The following is a 17,122-nucleotide window of genomic DNA, read 5'->3' on the forward strand; positions in this document are numbered from 1 at the left end:
TGTCTTTTCATTTAATCCAGTGCTGGGCTCATCCTTTCACTTATTTCCTCTTTTTTTCCCTTTCTCACTTCTCCTTTCCATCCTCCTTCAAGTCTCCTTTGTTAGATTTTCCGTCTCTCTGTTCAGCTCACAGGTGTCTCTTAATTTATCACCTTCCCCTCCTCCTTCCTCTCCTGCTCAGGTGGACAAGGCTGTGACATCACTTCCTTTTTCCTTCCTGCTACACAGTATAATAAAATAGAAAAATAAGTTGGTGTGGACTGAGGGAAGGATCAAATAGCTTTTGTTGTTACATTCCCTGATTACACTGAGGGATGAGGGGTGTAACAATAAAATGAAACTGGGAGTAAAGGGTCTAGACAAACAGAAATAAGTGTTTAAAGAAAAGTTATGTTTTGTTTTCAAAAAATAAAGGCATTAAAAAGGCTTTAACGAGGTTAAACAAAAAACTGGGCGTCCTGGCATCGTTAAAATATGACATTAATAAGAACGGGCCTATTCAGCTATTTTGCTAAAGTTTATGTACCAAGTGTGCATACAGCAGCTTTATACATCCTAAAAACTGAAGGCAATATGACAGCTATGTCTAAAAAATATCCCACTGTTGACTCACACAGGAGGGCGGCACGGTGGTGTGGTGGTTAGCACTGTCGCCTCACAGCAAGAGGGTTCCTGCAGAGTTTGCATGTTCTCCCTGTGTCAGCGTGGGTTTTCTCTGGGTGCTCCAGCTTCCTCCCACAATTCAAAGACATGCAGGTTAATTGGTGACTCTAAATTGTCCATAGGCAGGTGACCTGTCCAGGGTATACTCTGCCTCTCACCTGATGTCAGCTGGGATAGGCTCCAGCCCCCCCCCCCCCCCGCGACCCTCAAGAGGATAATCGGTTAGAAAATGGATGGACTCACACAGGATTCAAACCCCAGTCTCCTGAGTGAAAGTCCTGTGCTTGACCCAGTCATCCACTACATCCAGGGCTGGAGTAACCATCTGGCATCAGGCACAAAAGCCTGTGAAGCTCATCAAAACCCATAATGTGTGATTGTCTTAACAAACTGTCAAAAACAACAGTGGGTCTCTAAACTCTCTCCGCCCCTCTGTTTGTGTGTGTCTTTGTGTGTGTGTGTGAGTTTGGGGTGGGTACGATCTATAATATGAAGCAGCCCTATAAGCTTTGTTTCTCTTCATAGTAGTGGTAGGTGTGGTTTTAATTTATTTTAAAAACCTCACGTTGCATAACTTTATGTTACAATGTGTCTCCAAAATGACCTGAAACAGTAAACGGCCCATTTACTGTTTACCCAGGTAAAACTCTTTCTTTAGCCAGTACCATCAACAACATAAAAGAAATATGTGAGGAAAGGCTTAAAAGGACTGAATCATCAGCCTCACAAGTGCTTCTACTGCAGTGAATCTGGCACCTGGTGATTTCACAGTAAGGTTACTCCAAAAAAGGACAAAGGAAGTGATCCAGTCTTAAGCTTTTGGTTTTACTTTAAAATGATCATAGATAGATATTTATTTGACAAAAATGTAAAATATACATGACAGACTGATCAATAAGACAGACTCCATATACGATTTTTAGAAGTTGTCGAGGATTAACTACACAAGAAAGCCAAAGGCTTATTTCCATTGTGGTCCTCAATTTCAGTCCATGATGGTAGACTGACCAAGGAAAGTCAGAAGCAGTTTTAGTTAAAACTGAAAGCGTGAGACTGAATCAATGCTCTTACATGTGTTAAGTATCAGTGGATCTCCTGGTTTGATGCTTCATGTCTTTCTAAACATGAACTATTGTAGCAGCTGGAGCTACCAGAGCTACACTGCAGTGTTGACAGCAGTATGTGCATGGCAGTGTTAGAGTAGTGTGGCCCTTTTAGCCTCATTGTTGTTAACTAAACTACAAGTTTTTTGGGAAGTAGAGCTCTCTTACTTTAAATGAACCTGCACAGTTTTTATAACAGACACTGACCTTTTCAAACAACTTTGTTTGAGTAGTGTGACCTGTAATCCTCATTTTCAAGTCACATGGTTTCTAAGAAAATTGAGCTGTCTTACTTTCACTTTTGTTAATACTGCACCACATCAGAGTTGCGAGGAGCAGGAGGGAGGGGTTTGTAAGGGGTGGACCGAGAATTACACAGGCGTCTGATCTCGATCTTAATAGAGAGGGGACTAGAAGAATTTCTGTCAAAGCAGCCATATTAACACAGACCAGCCGGAGCTAATGAGGCACTGAACAAACGGTGAGTTTAGAGTATATACTGTATTTTTCATAGACTTTTTTTTTTAAAGATATTTTTTTGGGGTATTTTAGCCTTTAATTGATAGGACAGACAAGCATGAAAGGGGGAGAGAGAGAGAGAGAGAGACAGAGAGAGAGACATGCAGCAAAGGGCCACATGCTGGAGTCGAACCCAGGCCGCTGCGGCAACAGCCTTGTACATGGGGCGCCTGCTCTATCCACTAATCCACCGACGCCCCAATTTTTCATAGACTTTAAATGAACCTGCACAATTTTTATAACAGACACTGACCTTTTCAAACAACTTTGTTTGAGTAGTGTGACCTGTAATCCTCGTTTTCTTTTCCTCTAAGTCACATGGTTTCTGAGAAATTGCGCTGTCTTACTTTCACTTTCCCTTTTAGTAATGTCCCTACAGTGCTTCAGCGTGGTTGACTGCTAAGTCATTCTGACTATGATCTCCTTCATTATTCAATACTCTTCATCAACATTTTTTCTACAGTTATCAAATAATTTGCTTAATCAGCTTGAGTGGTAATGTGTTTTTGCAGTTATCATTCATTGTTGCAATTGTCTGAATAGCTTTGTCATACAGTATGAGTCTTTAAAGATGAAGAGCAGATGAGATGGAGGAAGACAATGATGATAACACAGCAGCTGGAGGAGGAGGAGGAGGAGGAGGAGGAGGAGGAGGAGAGCCTGAAACCAAATCTGTACCATCTGCAGCCAATGGGAAAGGTCATATTTTACACAAGAACTGATTATATTGTAACATTATATTTATGTCAGTTGAGGTTCAAACACTGAGAATTTATTAAAGGGACAGGTCTTTTTTTAAAGACTATTTTTTGGGGCTTTTGCCTTCAATGGACAGGACAGTGTGTGAAATGGGGAGAGAGAGAGAGAGAGAGAGAGAGAGAGTGGTGAATGACACGCAGCAATGGCTGCAGGCCGGATTCCAGCCTGTGGCCGCTGCAGCGAGGTGGTGCTTCTGTACATGGGGCACCGGCACTATCCACTATGCTACCGACGCCCCAATATAAATACATATTTTTGCTCTCAACTGTAGTGTTATTTATAAATCGAGATTGTTTTGGTGTGAGTTGATGAGTGTTGGAGATATCAGCTGTAGAGATGTCTGCCTTCTCTCCAACATCATGGAACTAGATGGCTCTGGGCATGTGGTGCTCAAAGCACCAAAAACTACAGCAATGTTTCTTTCCAGAAATCAGGACCTGGTTACTCAAGATAATCCACAGACCTTTTTGTGAGCAGTTTCATGTAGAAACTATTTTCTTTCTACCGAACTACAAGTCAATTATGTCACTGTGCAGAGGGAAGCATGCATCTACTGCTAGCTCACCTAGCTCTACTGAGCTAGCTAATGTTACAGCTCAGCTGAGGACGGCATCAATGTTGACATCTCACACTGTCAAGTGCACAAGCCTCTCATCCAAGAAGTAGTAAGTCAAGAAAATAGTTCCTACATGAAACTTCTCACAACAAGGTCTGTGGATTATCTTGAGTAACCAGGTCATGATTCCTACAAAGAGACAGTGCTGTTGAGTTATACAAATGTAGTTTTTTTTTTTGGTGCTTTGAACACCACAAGCCAAGTGCCATCTTGTTCCATTATACTGGAGAGAAGGCAGACATCTCTACGGCTGATATCTCCAACACTTGGCAACTCGAATCAAAACAATCTAGCTTGATAAACAGCAATACAGGCAGTGATGGGATGGATACTTTTGAATTGTAATAGGTAACTGATTACGAGTTAATATTTAAAATGTAACTATTTTAATTACTTCATCAAAGTAATGTAACTTACTACATTTGATAACTTTTTGATTACTTTTCTAACAAATGTTTTAAACCAGGCCCAAAAGCCAAGTAGAAGTGTTGCACTCAAACTTGAACCAATGTCTGTGCTGACCCTTGTTGTCCAGAACTACATATAAGATTTTTACTAATAACCCCTTTGTAATCACCAACATTTTGATGGTGACCGTAATTCAATTAAGCATTTTTTTCTCAGCAACTGTAACTGATTACAATGAAAAAAATGATCTGGTGGTAACCTGTCCTTTTAAAATGTATCAAACAACTCATGTCATAATATTATAATAATATTTCATAACCAAACAGTTTTTTCCATGTATTCTGCTTTTTCCTCCATGCCCCTGCAGTAGATGAGACAGAAGAGGGTGCAGCCAAAGCCGAGGTACATTTACAGCTGCATATATTTCTTTAACATCACCCTTTTTTTTTTTTGTTTTTCCATAGAGAATCCTTCCATGAAGTTTTAAGATATGTTTTTTTTATACAGTTGGAAATCTATGGTACAACACATATCAACACTCATGAACCTTCTGGTTTGAAATTAAATGACTAAGCTGAGAACCCTTTTAGAGTGTTTTTTTTCCTTTTCTCTGTATATTGTTTTACTTGACTCTTAATTCATATGTTATAGTACTATTGCAACACTGTATGTTGTTCATCGTAGACTTCTATATTTTTCTTGAGTCTGTTTTCTTGATTTTGGGTTCCCAGTTAAACCCGAAAATCCCTTTGCAAACACAGTGTGAAACAATGCACTAATCACGAAGAATATAGTGATGTTGCACATCAAATTAAACAGCAGAACCAGGGCTACAAGGGTGTAAAAACCCTTTTTACATGCCCCAAACCGCTCAAATGACAACTAAATGAATTATTACAAATCAAACTCCATACAGCACAGATGTGTCGACCCACTTGCCATATTTTGGGTTCTAACTCGATGCCACAACACACGTCATTCATCTCAAATGAAAGCAGAGACTCCGCTGTTTCCACATATATCCGCCAAAGCACGCTACACCAAAGCATCAGAGAGATAGAGGCCAAAGAACAACAACAACAGAAATCGTTTTGCTGAACAATCGTTAAAATTTTTTCTTACCTTTGTTGTTTTGCCGGTAAACATCTGTTTTACCGGTAAATCATGGTACATCCTGGTAGACCGACATGTTGCGCTGCATTCAAATGAATTCGGGCGTACATGATGGGCTTTAGGACCCGGGGGGAAGCATGACAATGACCGCATACAGCAGCCTGCACCTCCCCCACAACAGCGTTCTGCTGATTCTGATTGGCTGACTTTGCTGTCAGTCTCGTGTTGGTGGGTATAGCGTCATTCTATTAGCTCTAACGTATCACTCAAATCGACGGAGATAGGAGATAGAGCCTCCAAAGCACGGAAGAGTATATCTGCTCCACATTTAGGCCATGTTTACACAAAAACAATCCACTGAAAATAGAATCATTTCTCCTTCTCATTTTGAAAAAAGTTCCGTTTTTAGACAACAACGTTTTGATAACAATTGCCATGCACACGGATCTGCAAAAATGACCAAAAACGCTGCAGTATACATGCCAGGCCAGGAGATGGCGGTGTGACGCTTACACTTCCTTCTACAGAGCGGCGATGTATAAACAAACAAAATGGCACCCGCACAAGCGTTTGTCTGGACGGACGACAAGGTGGAGATGCTACAGTAAATCTACACTCTGATGGGGAAGCGTTGATAAATTCAATAGGGTGAGCAGCACAAACAGAGCTCAGGAGTCCGCATGCCTAGTGACTGGAACCGTAATGCGCATGTGCGAAAGTCTCCTTTTTCAGAGGAACTGCCTTTTGCAAGTTAACATGATAACGGAGACGGTGCCGTTTCCAAAAAAGTGCACTCTGGAACCCGTTTTCAAAACGTTGCATTTTCAGGCACCCAAAACGCAGCTGTCGTGTAAAGGATCGGCCAAAACGCAACTAAAGTTTACTGTTTTCAGTTTAAATCGTTGTCGTATAAACGGGACCTTAGTTGCTGTGCTTGGGCAGTTTGGAGTGGGAAATATATTAAAAAAATGAAACGGACAGTTGTATGTGTATATACTGAACACCATTAGTGATATACAAATACAAAAAATGAAACATATAGTCTGGTACATGACAAAAATCAGTGGCAAACATGGTGCAATTTTGGAGAGCTCGCCTGAATTTTCTGTACTAAAATCTCTCTAATATTCTTCTGCTTCATGCTTCTTTATCAGAATCAACCTTTGCAGAGTTAATGTTCACATATTGTACTATGATGTGACAGAGGTTTAGAGCTGCAGCTGCATCATTCCAAAGGGATACTCATCCACATATACTGATATTTACACATCTTAACAAATCTCACAAGTGTTCCCTTTACTATGACACCAAAAGACCTTGTGGTTGCAGAGATATACTCATTTCATTATGGGTATGCAATTTTCAAGCAGAGGCCTATAAAATAGGCTTAGGGTTTAACATTAAAAACAAAACATTAAAAAGAAAACATCAACTCAGTAATTGTTGAATAAAATCACATATTTTCTCAGTGTGATCCAGTGAATGAACCTGGTGAAGCTCAACACTCAGAGAAGAATGATGAAAGCACAGGAAGACAGTCTGAAATCGAGTCTGTTCAATTTGCAACCGATGAGAAAGGTAATATTTTAAACAGGCATTGATTGTGCTGTTGATTTATTATTTTGTAGATTTTATTTCAGGTGAATTCAGAACACGATGAAAAATTGTTAAAATCAAACTAATCATGTGAATGTAAAAATTAGTTTATAACCTTGATTCCTCATCACATCTCTGCCAACACTGTAAAACTTTGACAATGCTGGTTCAGTGATAACTGCATTGTTGTATAATGATGTTATTCTCTATTTATCTTTGTTTCAGTGATACCTGAACTCACACTGGTGTTAATTGGTGATACAAATTCCATTGAGATTGGATCAGAAAACATCTTACTTGACCATGACTGGCATACAAGTCTGTTTTCAACCAAACTGTATGATCTGTGTGGTCGGCACATTTCTGTCATTAACATGCTTGGCCAACAAAACATTGACAAATTCCCATTAAATCAGGGAATTCACGCCTTTCTCTTAATGTTACCAAATGGTCTGCATACAAGCCATTACAGTTCAGGAGTGCTATGGTTAGAAAAGGCTTTCGGGAAACGATCACTTGCTTATTTAATCATAGTTGTGACTCACGAGTCAGATGAAAAATGTGAACGTGCATTGAAAGATCTGAAAGCCAACAGCAGTTTTGTCGAAAAAAGATACCACACATGTACAAGAAGTATGACAGATGTAAAAGAGATAATAGCTCTGCTGGAAAAAATAGACATCATGGTCTCTGAAAATGAGTACCACTGCTACAGTGGTCTGTGTGATGAAGATAAAGACCAGAACGAACCCCTGGACCACAAATCCCAAACAAAAGGAAGGATCAATACCTCCGTGTTTCAGCAAAATCAAATAGGTGAGATTTTAATGTTGGCATTCAGTGCTTCATAAAGTGGACAAAAGTTGAAGCACTTAGAATCAATATTTTGCAATAACAATGTAACGTCAACGTAAAAACAATTCTGCAGTGTAAACAGGGGTTTCTCATAGTGGTGAACCTACAAAGAATTATCACGGTTAGAGGAATTATTTACGGAGCTTTATGGTGAGTTTCAGGTCATAGTTTAGCTGTCTGGTCTGTTAACTTACTGTTTTGTTCTGGTTTCCCTGCTTGTTCAGCAAAAGAGTTCTAATAACCCACTGTATACCACCTATTCATCACCAAACAGCAGACAGACATATTTAGTGACTAGCTGGTACACTTCATGGAGCATTTAGTAGTTGTAGAGCCAAATATTTGCCCCTGGAGCTGGCAGAGACCAAAATATAGCTATATAAGTCAGTATTGTGTTCACAACTTGTTTCCACTGCCCCCAAGTGGCCAAATAAATCAATTATTGCAGGTCTAAATAACTGATAGGTCAAAGTTGTAGCTGTAGCCTTTAACTTAGTCAAAAGTGTATCCTCAAAAACTTACAATCAGCCAGTAAGTGGTGGAAAGTTTATTTGCTCAATTTCTGTTCTTGAGTCAAATTTTGAGGTACGTGTACTCTACTTGAGTATTTCAATCTGATGAAGTTAGAGAAGTCAACAATGAAAGCAGCAGTAACATGAGTGAGCAGTCCACGGAGAAGAGTGACATAGTAATGAACTTTTGTCTGGAACGGTTACCTGGAATGGTAAACTCACCAAAGTTCTTTCTTTTTTGTTGAATGTGCAATCTGCTTGTTGTGACATTATGCTGCTACAGACGAGGAAGAGACTGCAGCTAACACGGAGATAAAGGTGAGATCTTTGAACTTCAGTGGTTATTGAGAAATACAAGCACATCTTTATTAAATGCTACCTGTAGTTTCTGAAATTATGTCAACTTTTCAGCACTAACACCTGAACCTTTAGCTGAAGATCAGAGCTTTTTGCCTTTTTAGTGTAGACTGAGTTTGATCCAATCAAGCTCCTGGTTTGAAAATGGATAAGTTGAAAACACACAAAAATACACACAAAAATACAAAGCTCTTGCATTGGGTTGCTCTGGGGTTGTACTCTGTATTGGTATACCACTATGCGTTATTGACCTTCACATTCTTCATCTCAATGGTTATGACCAGATAAGCTAAAGGTTTTCTAAAATCACCTGTTTTCTTAGTGTGATCCAGTGAGTGGTGCTAAACACTCAGACAATGACGATGACAGCACAAGAGTGGGAAGAGACTCTGAAATCACTTCTGTAATACCATCTACAAACAACGAGAAAGGTGCATTTTAATGAAAACTTTCATTGTATGGCAACATAGATTTCAACTGTAAAATGATATTTCAATTTTATTGGTATAAATAAAGTAGGGAACTTATTAATTTGTAATATTTTTTGGCTTTGACACTTCAACAGGAGAGACTGATGAAGTTAAAGAGGTCAACAATGAAAGCAGCAGTAACATGACTGAGCGGTCTATGGAGGAGAGTGATGCAGTGAAGGACACAAGTCCATCATCTCAGACTGTTTCAGCAGAGACCAAAGAAGGTAAGACTTACTGAACTTTCTTTCTTTTCTTATTTCATTTTTGCAAAATCTGCTTAATTATGATTAAAATAAAACATATGCATATTTAGTGTAGAGGAGATACATCATGTTAAACGATACACTTTTTGAATATTCAAACAAGCTTAGCAAATAAATCTTATTAACCTGGAATGGTCAAATGACCAAAACAATTTCTTTTATGTTTGATCATGCAATCTGCTTGTTGTCACATTATCTTGCAGTAGACCAGTGGGAGGAGAGTGCAGCTAAAACAGAGGTAAAGGTGAGATTTTTTTCAGTCCTCAGTAGTAATTGCCATACATCAGTGTCTCTTTTTTTAATGTTACCTTTTTTCTGGGTTTTCTGGAGACCTTTTACATTTAGATAAGAGTTTGAATCCATGAACCTCCTGTTTGGACACATAGATGAGTTGAAATGCTTACAGAAAAGTTTACTTTCTTCTCACTAAATATAAACCTGCTTGAGTTTAGCTGTGCTTGTTCTCAATGTTGTTGTTTTTTGGTCAACTGATGTAAAATAAAATAACTTATTTTCTTAGTGTGATCCAGGGAATGAACCTGATGATGATAAACACTCAAAGAATCATGACCACGCATCAGTAGGAGAATGTGAAATCAAGCCTGTACAATCGGCAGCCACTGAGAAAGGTAACATTTCCTGAATTCTATAATGACATGCAAAGGTATATACATACATACATATACATATATGTGTATATATATATATATATATATATATATATATATACACACACACACATATATATATGTGTGTATGTATATATATATACACATACATATATATGTGTGTGTATATATATATATATATACACACACATACATACATATCCATATATATATATACACACACACACACACACATATATATATATATATATATATACACACACACACACATATATATACATATATATATATATATATACATACATATATATGTATATATATATACACACACACATATGTATATGTGTGTATATATATATATATAGATCTATATATATATATATATATATATATAGATAGATATACATATATACATATACATATATACATATGTGTGTGTGTGTGTGTATCTGTATAAAAGTATATTGCTCTGACCTTCATGTAACATGTTCATTATTCTTCTGCAGGTACCTTTGATATGGATAAGAGTGGAAACAAGAATAAGGTAAAAAAGTCCATATTTAATTCATTAGATGTTCAGGACAATCTAATTTATATCTCATATGGCATTACAATTTTCTAAATACAGGACATATTTATTTACTTATTTACAGCAGTCAGTGAAGAGTTCTGAAGAGATCAACAGTGAGGAACAATATCAAAGAAAAACTGAAACGCTGCTTGGCAGACTTCACCTTCAAGACAAACATCAACAGAAGTTGTCACCAGCAGATTTTCTTAAAGTAGGTCCACCTGTGAAACAGGACCATGAAACATCTGAGAAGGAACTCGGTCATACTTTTCTTCAGAGGTTGATGATGTTAGACTACAGAGCCAGATATATTCCTGTAAGACAGGATAGTGATGAGGTGACCCATTCAAAGTCTGTTGTAGAGTTTGACACTGTTGATACAGATGATGATGACTTCAGTAATTTTTGTAGAGCCACTGTAGACTTTGATCAATCAAGACAGACTCACGTGCATCCCATGGATGTTCAAATGGCAGTATTTCACTGCTCAGACAGCTTTTTGAAGCAGAATATGACTACAAAGCTATCACAATGTCAGTATGCCTTACCTTTGCTTATTCCTGACCCAGTCACAATGGATATTGAATGTCCTCTGTGGACTTTCAGACAAATAAGAAAAACATGGAAGGTAACTGAAATCAAAGATAATTCAAACATTGTCACCATGAAGAGCATGCCCATCTACAAAGCTGAGACACCCATGGTGTCATTTCTCCGCCTGGGTTCACTATCTCTGTCTAAGTCACAGCTGATTAACACTTTGATCAATGACCGTCACAGCACCTTCTTCCACAGAAACTGCCCAGGTAGCACCAAGTCTCGCCATCTGATAGATGGTGTGGCAGAGATTGCCTGGTACTGCCCTGCAGGAAAACCCAATGATGCCTTCACTGACTGCATTGCCTTCTGTAATCTTCATGGTGATGCTCTGTCAATTGTACAACAGCGTGACATACTGACTGAGAAATCTTCAGTAAATGTGGTTCTTGTACCAACTCTGGGAAAAGGTGACAAATGTTCTGCAGTTATCTCAGCCCTTCTCAAGTCTCCAAAGCCTCTCATATGTCTCATTGCTGATAATGATGGTGGTGCAGTTGAGATGAAAGCGGGAAAATACAAAATGGGTCTTCGAGACAGAAGTCAGTCAGATGTTTCCAAAGAACTGAAAGGAATCATTGGAAGAATTTTGTCAGGACCACATGCATCCTTCCAGCTTGAAACCATGGCTGAAGTCTCTGGAATCAGAGTGGATGAAGATGACAATGTCTGCCAAAAGGGAAAATCTGCTGCAATGAAAATTGTCAACTTGCTTCAGAGGATGGATGTGTCAAAGATCAAAGATACATTTCTCCCTTGTCAAGGCCAACTGTGGCACAAGTGGTGCAGAATAAACAAAGAACTGTATCACCTCAAAGGACACATTGAGAGAGAGAAGTGCCAAAAGCAACAGGAACTGATGCGAATACGACAAGATCAATGCACTGCTTCCTGTAGTAAACTGGTGACATTGTTCATTCAAACCCTCTCGTCGTTGCCATCAACAGAAAGAGAGTATTGCCTGAAGTGGACTCAGATTTTGATTGATGCCCTCTCCACAGATGATCTCTCTTCTATTCTAAGAAGCTATGATGAAAAGTGGTCTGAGGTCTTGGCTTTGAAAAAGAAGCATGACAAATCTGATCTGTTAAAAAGAAAGCAAACTGAGCTTGAACAAATATCAACAAAACTACAGTCTGCCACTTTTGGCTTGGAGCACATCTTTAGAGAAATGGGACAGATCTATGAAGCCCATGCATCTCTGCAGAAACAAACAAAGATGAGAAAAACTGACTGGTCTAAATACCCTGAGCTGGCTGCAGAGCTGATGATATCAGGACACCCAGTGGAGCTGATGGATGGTGATGCAGGTCATGTGCCTTTAACGTGGATCTCTAGTCTTTTAGATGAAGTCATCAAGACACTGGGTGACAAAAGAGTTTTTGTTTTGTCAGTGCTGGGTGTACAAAGCAGTGGAAAATCAACAATGCTGAATGTTATGTTTGGGTTACAGTTTGCAGTGAGTGCTGGCAGGTGCACCAAGGGTGCCTTCATGCAGCTGGTCAAAGTTTCAGATGAGATCAGGGAAGACTTTCACTTTGACTTCATTCTAGTGGTGGACACTGAAGGACTGCGCGCTCTTGAGTTGGAGGGTAACACCAGTCTTCACCACGACAATGAACTGGCAACGTTTGTTGTTGGTCTGGGAAACATGACACTAATCAACATCTTTGGAGAGAATCCAGCTGAGATACAGGATGTTCTGCAGATTGTCGTTCAGGCTTTCATGAGGATGAAAAATGTTAAAATTTCTCCAAGTTGTGTGTTTGTTCACCAGAATGTTACAGATATTACAGCTGCAGAGAAAAACATGGACGGAAAGAGACGGCTGCAAGAAAAACTGGACAAGATGGCCCAACTAGCAGCCAAAGAGGAGGTTTGTAATGCTGATTGCTTTCGTGATGTCATTGCATTTGATGTGCAGAAAGATGTGAAATACTTTGCCCAACTATGGGAGGGAAGTCCACCTATGGCTCCTCCAAATCCAGGGTATAGTGAGAGCGTCCAAGAGCTGAAGACCATCATCCTCTCTAAAGCTTCACAGTCAACTGGAATTACTCTCTCACAGTTCAAAAGCAAAATTCAGGACCTGTGGAATGCTCTGTTGAATGAAAACTTTGTTTTCAGTTTCAAAAACACACTTGAAATTGCAGTGTACAGAAAACTTGAGGACCAGTATATGAACTGGACCTGGGCCCTGAGGAGCAACATGTTGACTATTGAGAACAGGTTACATACCAGAATTGAAAATGGAAAACTTGACAAGGTTGAGCTCAGCTATCTTAATAAGGAAATGAATAAAACATATGAAGAAATCAAAAAAGCAATGACAACATACTTTGATGATGACAGAGACAAAGAAATACTGGTTCAGTGGCGAGGACGATTTGAAAGCAAAATCAAGGAGTTTCATGATGACCAAGTGAGAGGAGTCAAAAAAAAACTGGATGAAGTCATTGAGCAGAAAAATGCTTGTAAAAAGCTTGATGATAAGAAGACAGAGTTTGAGAACAAGCTGCTACAAAAGAGCAAAGAACTTGCTCATCAGTTAAAGGACAAGGCAAAAGATGAAGAGGAACTTAAAAAACAGTTCAACTCTGTTTGGAGTGGTTGGGTTAGTGAACTAACTGCAGGCACAAGACCTATTGAGGATATCAACTTTGAAGAAGATCAGACAACTGTCCTTCAGGAGCTTGGTTTTGAATGGACTCTTATAGCTGAATCTGAAAGAAGTGGCAGCTACAAAAAAATGTCAGAGGTTGGTGATTACAGTTGCTATGTAGCTCTCAGCAAGGACCGAGACCTGTGTAACACAGGCCAACATACAAGGAAAAGGGACACAAGAGGGAAAAAAAAGCGTTCTAACGCTGCAAACAGATTCTTTAAATTTGTTTCAGAAACAGCTACAAAAGCAGGATATTACCTTAAGGGATATTTCCAGTATGAAGAACAGCAACTGATCAGATCCTTCATTGACAACATTGAAAAACAGTCCCTTGATGCAATCAAGAGCAAACCTGTCGCCTCAAGAGGATACAGTCCAAATTACTTGCACGAAGTGGTCAACAGCGTCAAGGAAAAAGTGGCAGAATTTGAATCAAACAGGAAATATGCCCTGAAGAAAAAGTTTACAGTTGATCTTTTACTGTATGTGTTTGACAAGGCAGAGAGATGGCTTTCAGAGTCCCACAAGGAATTCAGAAGAAACAACGATGCACTCACTTGTGTAGAAAGCAAGAAAATGCAATATTACAACATTTTCAGAAGCTTCTGCAGAGGAAGCTCATCTGCTGTTGTGTTTGGAGAACTGATCTGTGAAAAACTGAAGAGTTCCACTGTTGAGGCCGTCTGTAACAAGACTGCTATTGATCTTGCTGGAAAGATGATGTGCAGTTTCCCAGCATTCAGTGGGAACAGGTTGAACTTGGAGAAACACTTGCTGAAGTCACTGGCTGAGAAAGAGGACTTTGATGATTTTATCACCTACATCCGCCACCCAAGGAACCAAGCAGAGACTTTTATAAAAGAGCAAGTACAGAAATACATCCTCACAGACAATAAAAATGAAGCACGGAATATACTTAAGAAAAAGGTTGAAGACATCAACAAGCTTGTGAGTCAAGCTTTATTTACTGCAACAGATAAAGTCAAAACCCAGAGAGGAGACTCAGACATGTGGGTAAAGGAATTTTCCAGTTTGCTAAAAGATGAGCTGACATTCGATACCATTTGTTGTCAAAACTTCAGTGACATTAACAATTTTGACTTCCTTAAAGAAGAGATAGAGAAAGGCCTTGTATCAGTTATGAAGGAAGTGGGCAGCATCTCATTGGATAAGATGAAGGAATTCAGGATGAAGCCTGATCAAATCCTCATCGATCAGCTGTGTAACTGCTGCTGGGCAAAGTGTCCATTCTGTGGAGCTGTTTGTACCAACACGCTAGAAAATCACAGTCCTGACAAACATAGTGTGCCTTTTCATCGGCCCTCTGGGATTGAAGGATGGCATGTTCGAGGCACAGTGGAACTGGACATCAACTTCTGCACAACATTAGTTGCAAGTGATCAACATTTCCGCCCCCATCATGACTCAGATGAGAGTATTCCTTACAAACAGTATCAACATGCTGGGAAGAAGTATGCAACATGGCAAATTACTCCTGATGAGTCAAAGCTGACATACTGGAAATGGTTTGTATGTCGATTTCAACAGCAACTGGAAAACCACTATAACTTAAAATTCCAGGGCAGAGGAGAAATTCCTCTTGACTGGCGAACCTACAGTCAAAAAGCAGCTATTGAAAGTCTGGATGAAATGTACAATCTGTGACTGAGCCAGAAACAACCAAACTCTACTCAGAGTAACAGAAGGCCAAAGTGTCTTTAACTGTTCAACAGAAATAGGAGCTTTGAATTTGATTAAAGGAGTGCAACAATAGCAATAATGACAATGGAGTCTTTTCCAAAATGATGAAAACAGCACCTGTTCATAATCTGATCAATATGTATCTTAATGCTTTTTAATGTATAACAGTAGAAATGATTCCTGAAAATGTCTTGAGGCAAATGAGAACACAATGTATGTTAAATTACAATTAAATGATGATTGTAAAAAGTATGAGACAGATCAGAATTTGTCATAAGTTTTTTTTTCCATCAAAAATGTTTTTTCTTATTATTTTTCGTGATGATTAAGATGCATTTAACATGTATGTACTTATTTTAAGGAAAAATATTCAAATAAATGAAAGAGCTTTTATAGTTGTCATGTGTTGTGGACATAATGTCATTACCTTAAAAAAACAGAAATGTAAGTTATGATTTGACTTTTGTTTTTACTATTTTTTACTTTTACATGAAAATCTCATCAAACAGACATGACATGAAACTGATCTAATTGTATGAGTTTCTATAAAAGAAAGCAAAAAATGATCAGGGTGTGAATGTGCAATTCATTCAAAGATGTGTATGTTTCTTTCATTACAAGATGCATGACATTTTCTTTTGACAGTTGTTCAATGTTTTAAGAGCAAACAAAGGTGTAGGCTGTTGAGCTGAGACATTTATAATGCCAATTTCATTAAAAGGCAGCATAGCAGGTGACACAAGGTTTTTTAGTTTTGATAAAAGTTGTAAATAAAAATCTCTGTGATTGTATTTTTTTAAACATTTTTTGAGGGATTTAAAAGAATTGTGAGAATTGTAACAACTGATATGTAGGATGAGTCATAAGATGGATGTTCTGCTTGAACTAATGAAGTGCTGTTGATTATGAAAAAGGCATGAAACTTGTATTTAAGACTTGTCGAAACGGAAAAAAGGGAAACAGTTTTTAGAAGTTGACATATTGTGCAAAAAAAGAACTATTTTTACATTATTTTGTTTATCTTTCTCTATCTGTTGCCCATCTGAAAATAATTTTTACACAAATATTTTCATCTTCATATATTTTTAATTTTGTACTTTTCCTTAAAGTCATATGTTTGTTTGTTTTTTAAAGAATCTGATAAATGATGCTTTGTACTTTTTCAAGTATTCGGAGTATACAATTCTACACTTTTGATTTTTCTTTCTTTTTTTGTTGTTATTTTTGTTTATTTTTTATATTTACTTTTGTTGTTTGCTTAATGTGGCTCCTGTCATTGATATATTGATATCCATAATTACTAACAGAAATATCAGCCTATGTGAAAACAAAATTGGAATTGTTTTTTTTTTCTGTAATAAATAGACCATTCATGCAATCATTTGAGTTCAAGCCTCTTCTGTTAATAACTGGCCTGTTAAGGTGATGACACACCAAACCGACATCAATGAACTAGCGGCGACGAAAGCCAACTGTTGCGTTGTCTACGTCGCGTCACATCGCCCTGTGTCAGTTGCATTTGAACACACTACACGGACTACATCCGACGGCCAAGTAGCACGTACGATCTGCGCCTGCGTGAGAGAGAGCGGAGTGACAGAGTGGTACATCCTGTCAGCCGAGGGGTTTCCTATTTGTGCAGCCGAGCACCGCAACACTTCCACTGGCGATTACATTCAGACGGTCCCGGTGTTTCCTCCGCAGGCTCCACTTCACTCAGCT

The 17,122-nt window shown here is 38.6% G+C and overlaps 1 protein-coding gene across 1 annotated transcript; it reads left to right on the forward strand.

Annotated features, from left to right (window-relative positions):
• Nucleotides 1-2,053: 2,053 nt before the first annotated feature.
• LOC117267845 (interferon-induced very large GTPase 1-like) lies at nt 2,054-16,775 on the forward strand. Its single transcript, XM_033643889.2, has 12 exons — nt 2,054-2,247; nt 2,829-2,984; nt 4,436-4,470; nt 6,651-6,759; nt 7,003-7,593; nt 8,428-8,462; nt 8,824-8,932; nt 9,067-9,198; nt 9,441-9,481; nt 9,758-9,866; nt 10,373-10,410; nt 10,520-16,775. Exons 2-12 carry the CDS (start codon nt 2,873-2,875, stop codon nt 15,362-15,364), a joined length of 6,156 nt encoding a protein of 2,051 aa, XP_033499780.2. The 5' UTR covers nt 2,054-2,247; nt 2,829-2,872; the 3' UTR covers nt 15,365-16,775.
• Nucleotides 16,776-17,122: the final 347 nt, after the last annotated feature.

This window comes from Epinephelus lanceolatus, chromosome 18, assembly GCF_041903045.1.
Source record: "Epinephelus lanceolatus isolate andai-2023 chromosome 18, ASM4190304v1, whole genome shotgun sequence".
Lineage (NCBI taxonomy): Eukaryota > Metazoa > Chordata > Actinopteri > Perciformes > Serranidae > Epinephelus > Epinephelus lanceolatus.

Bases quoted from the DNA above. Each gene is read 5' to 3' on its own strand.
- LOC117267845 (XM_033643889.2), top strand. From the start codon at position 2,873: ATGGAGGAAGACAATGATGATAACACAGCAGCTGGAGGAGGAGGAGGA. The intron at 4,471-6,650 runs GTACATTTACAG...ATATTTTCTCAG, and splicing joins AGGGTGCAGCCAAAGCCGAG to TGTGATCCAGTGAATGAACC. The intron at 8,933-9,066 runs GTGCATTTTAAT...ACACTTCAACAG, and splicing joins ATCTACAAACAACGAGAAAG to GAGAGACTGATGAAGTTAAA.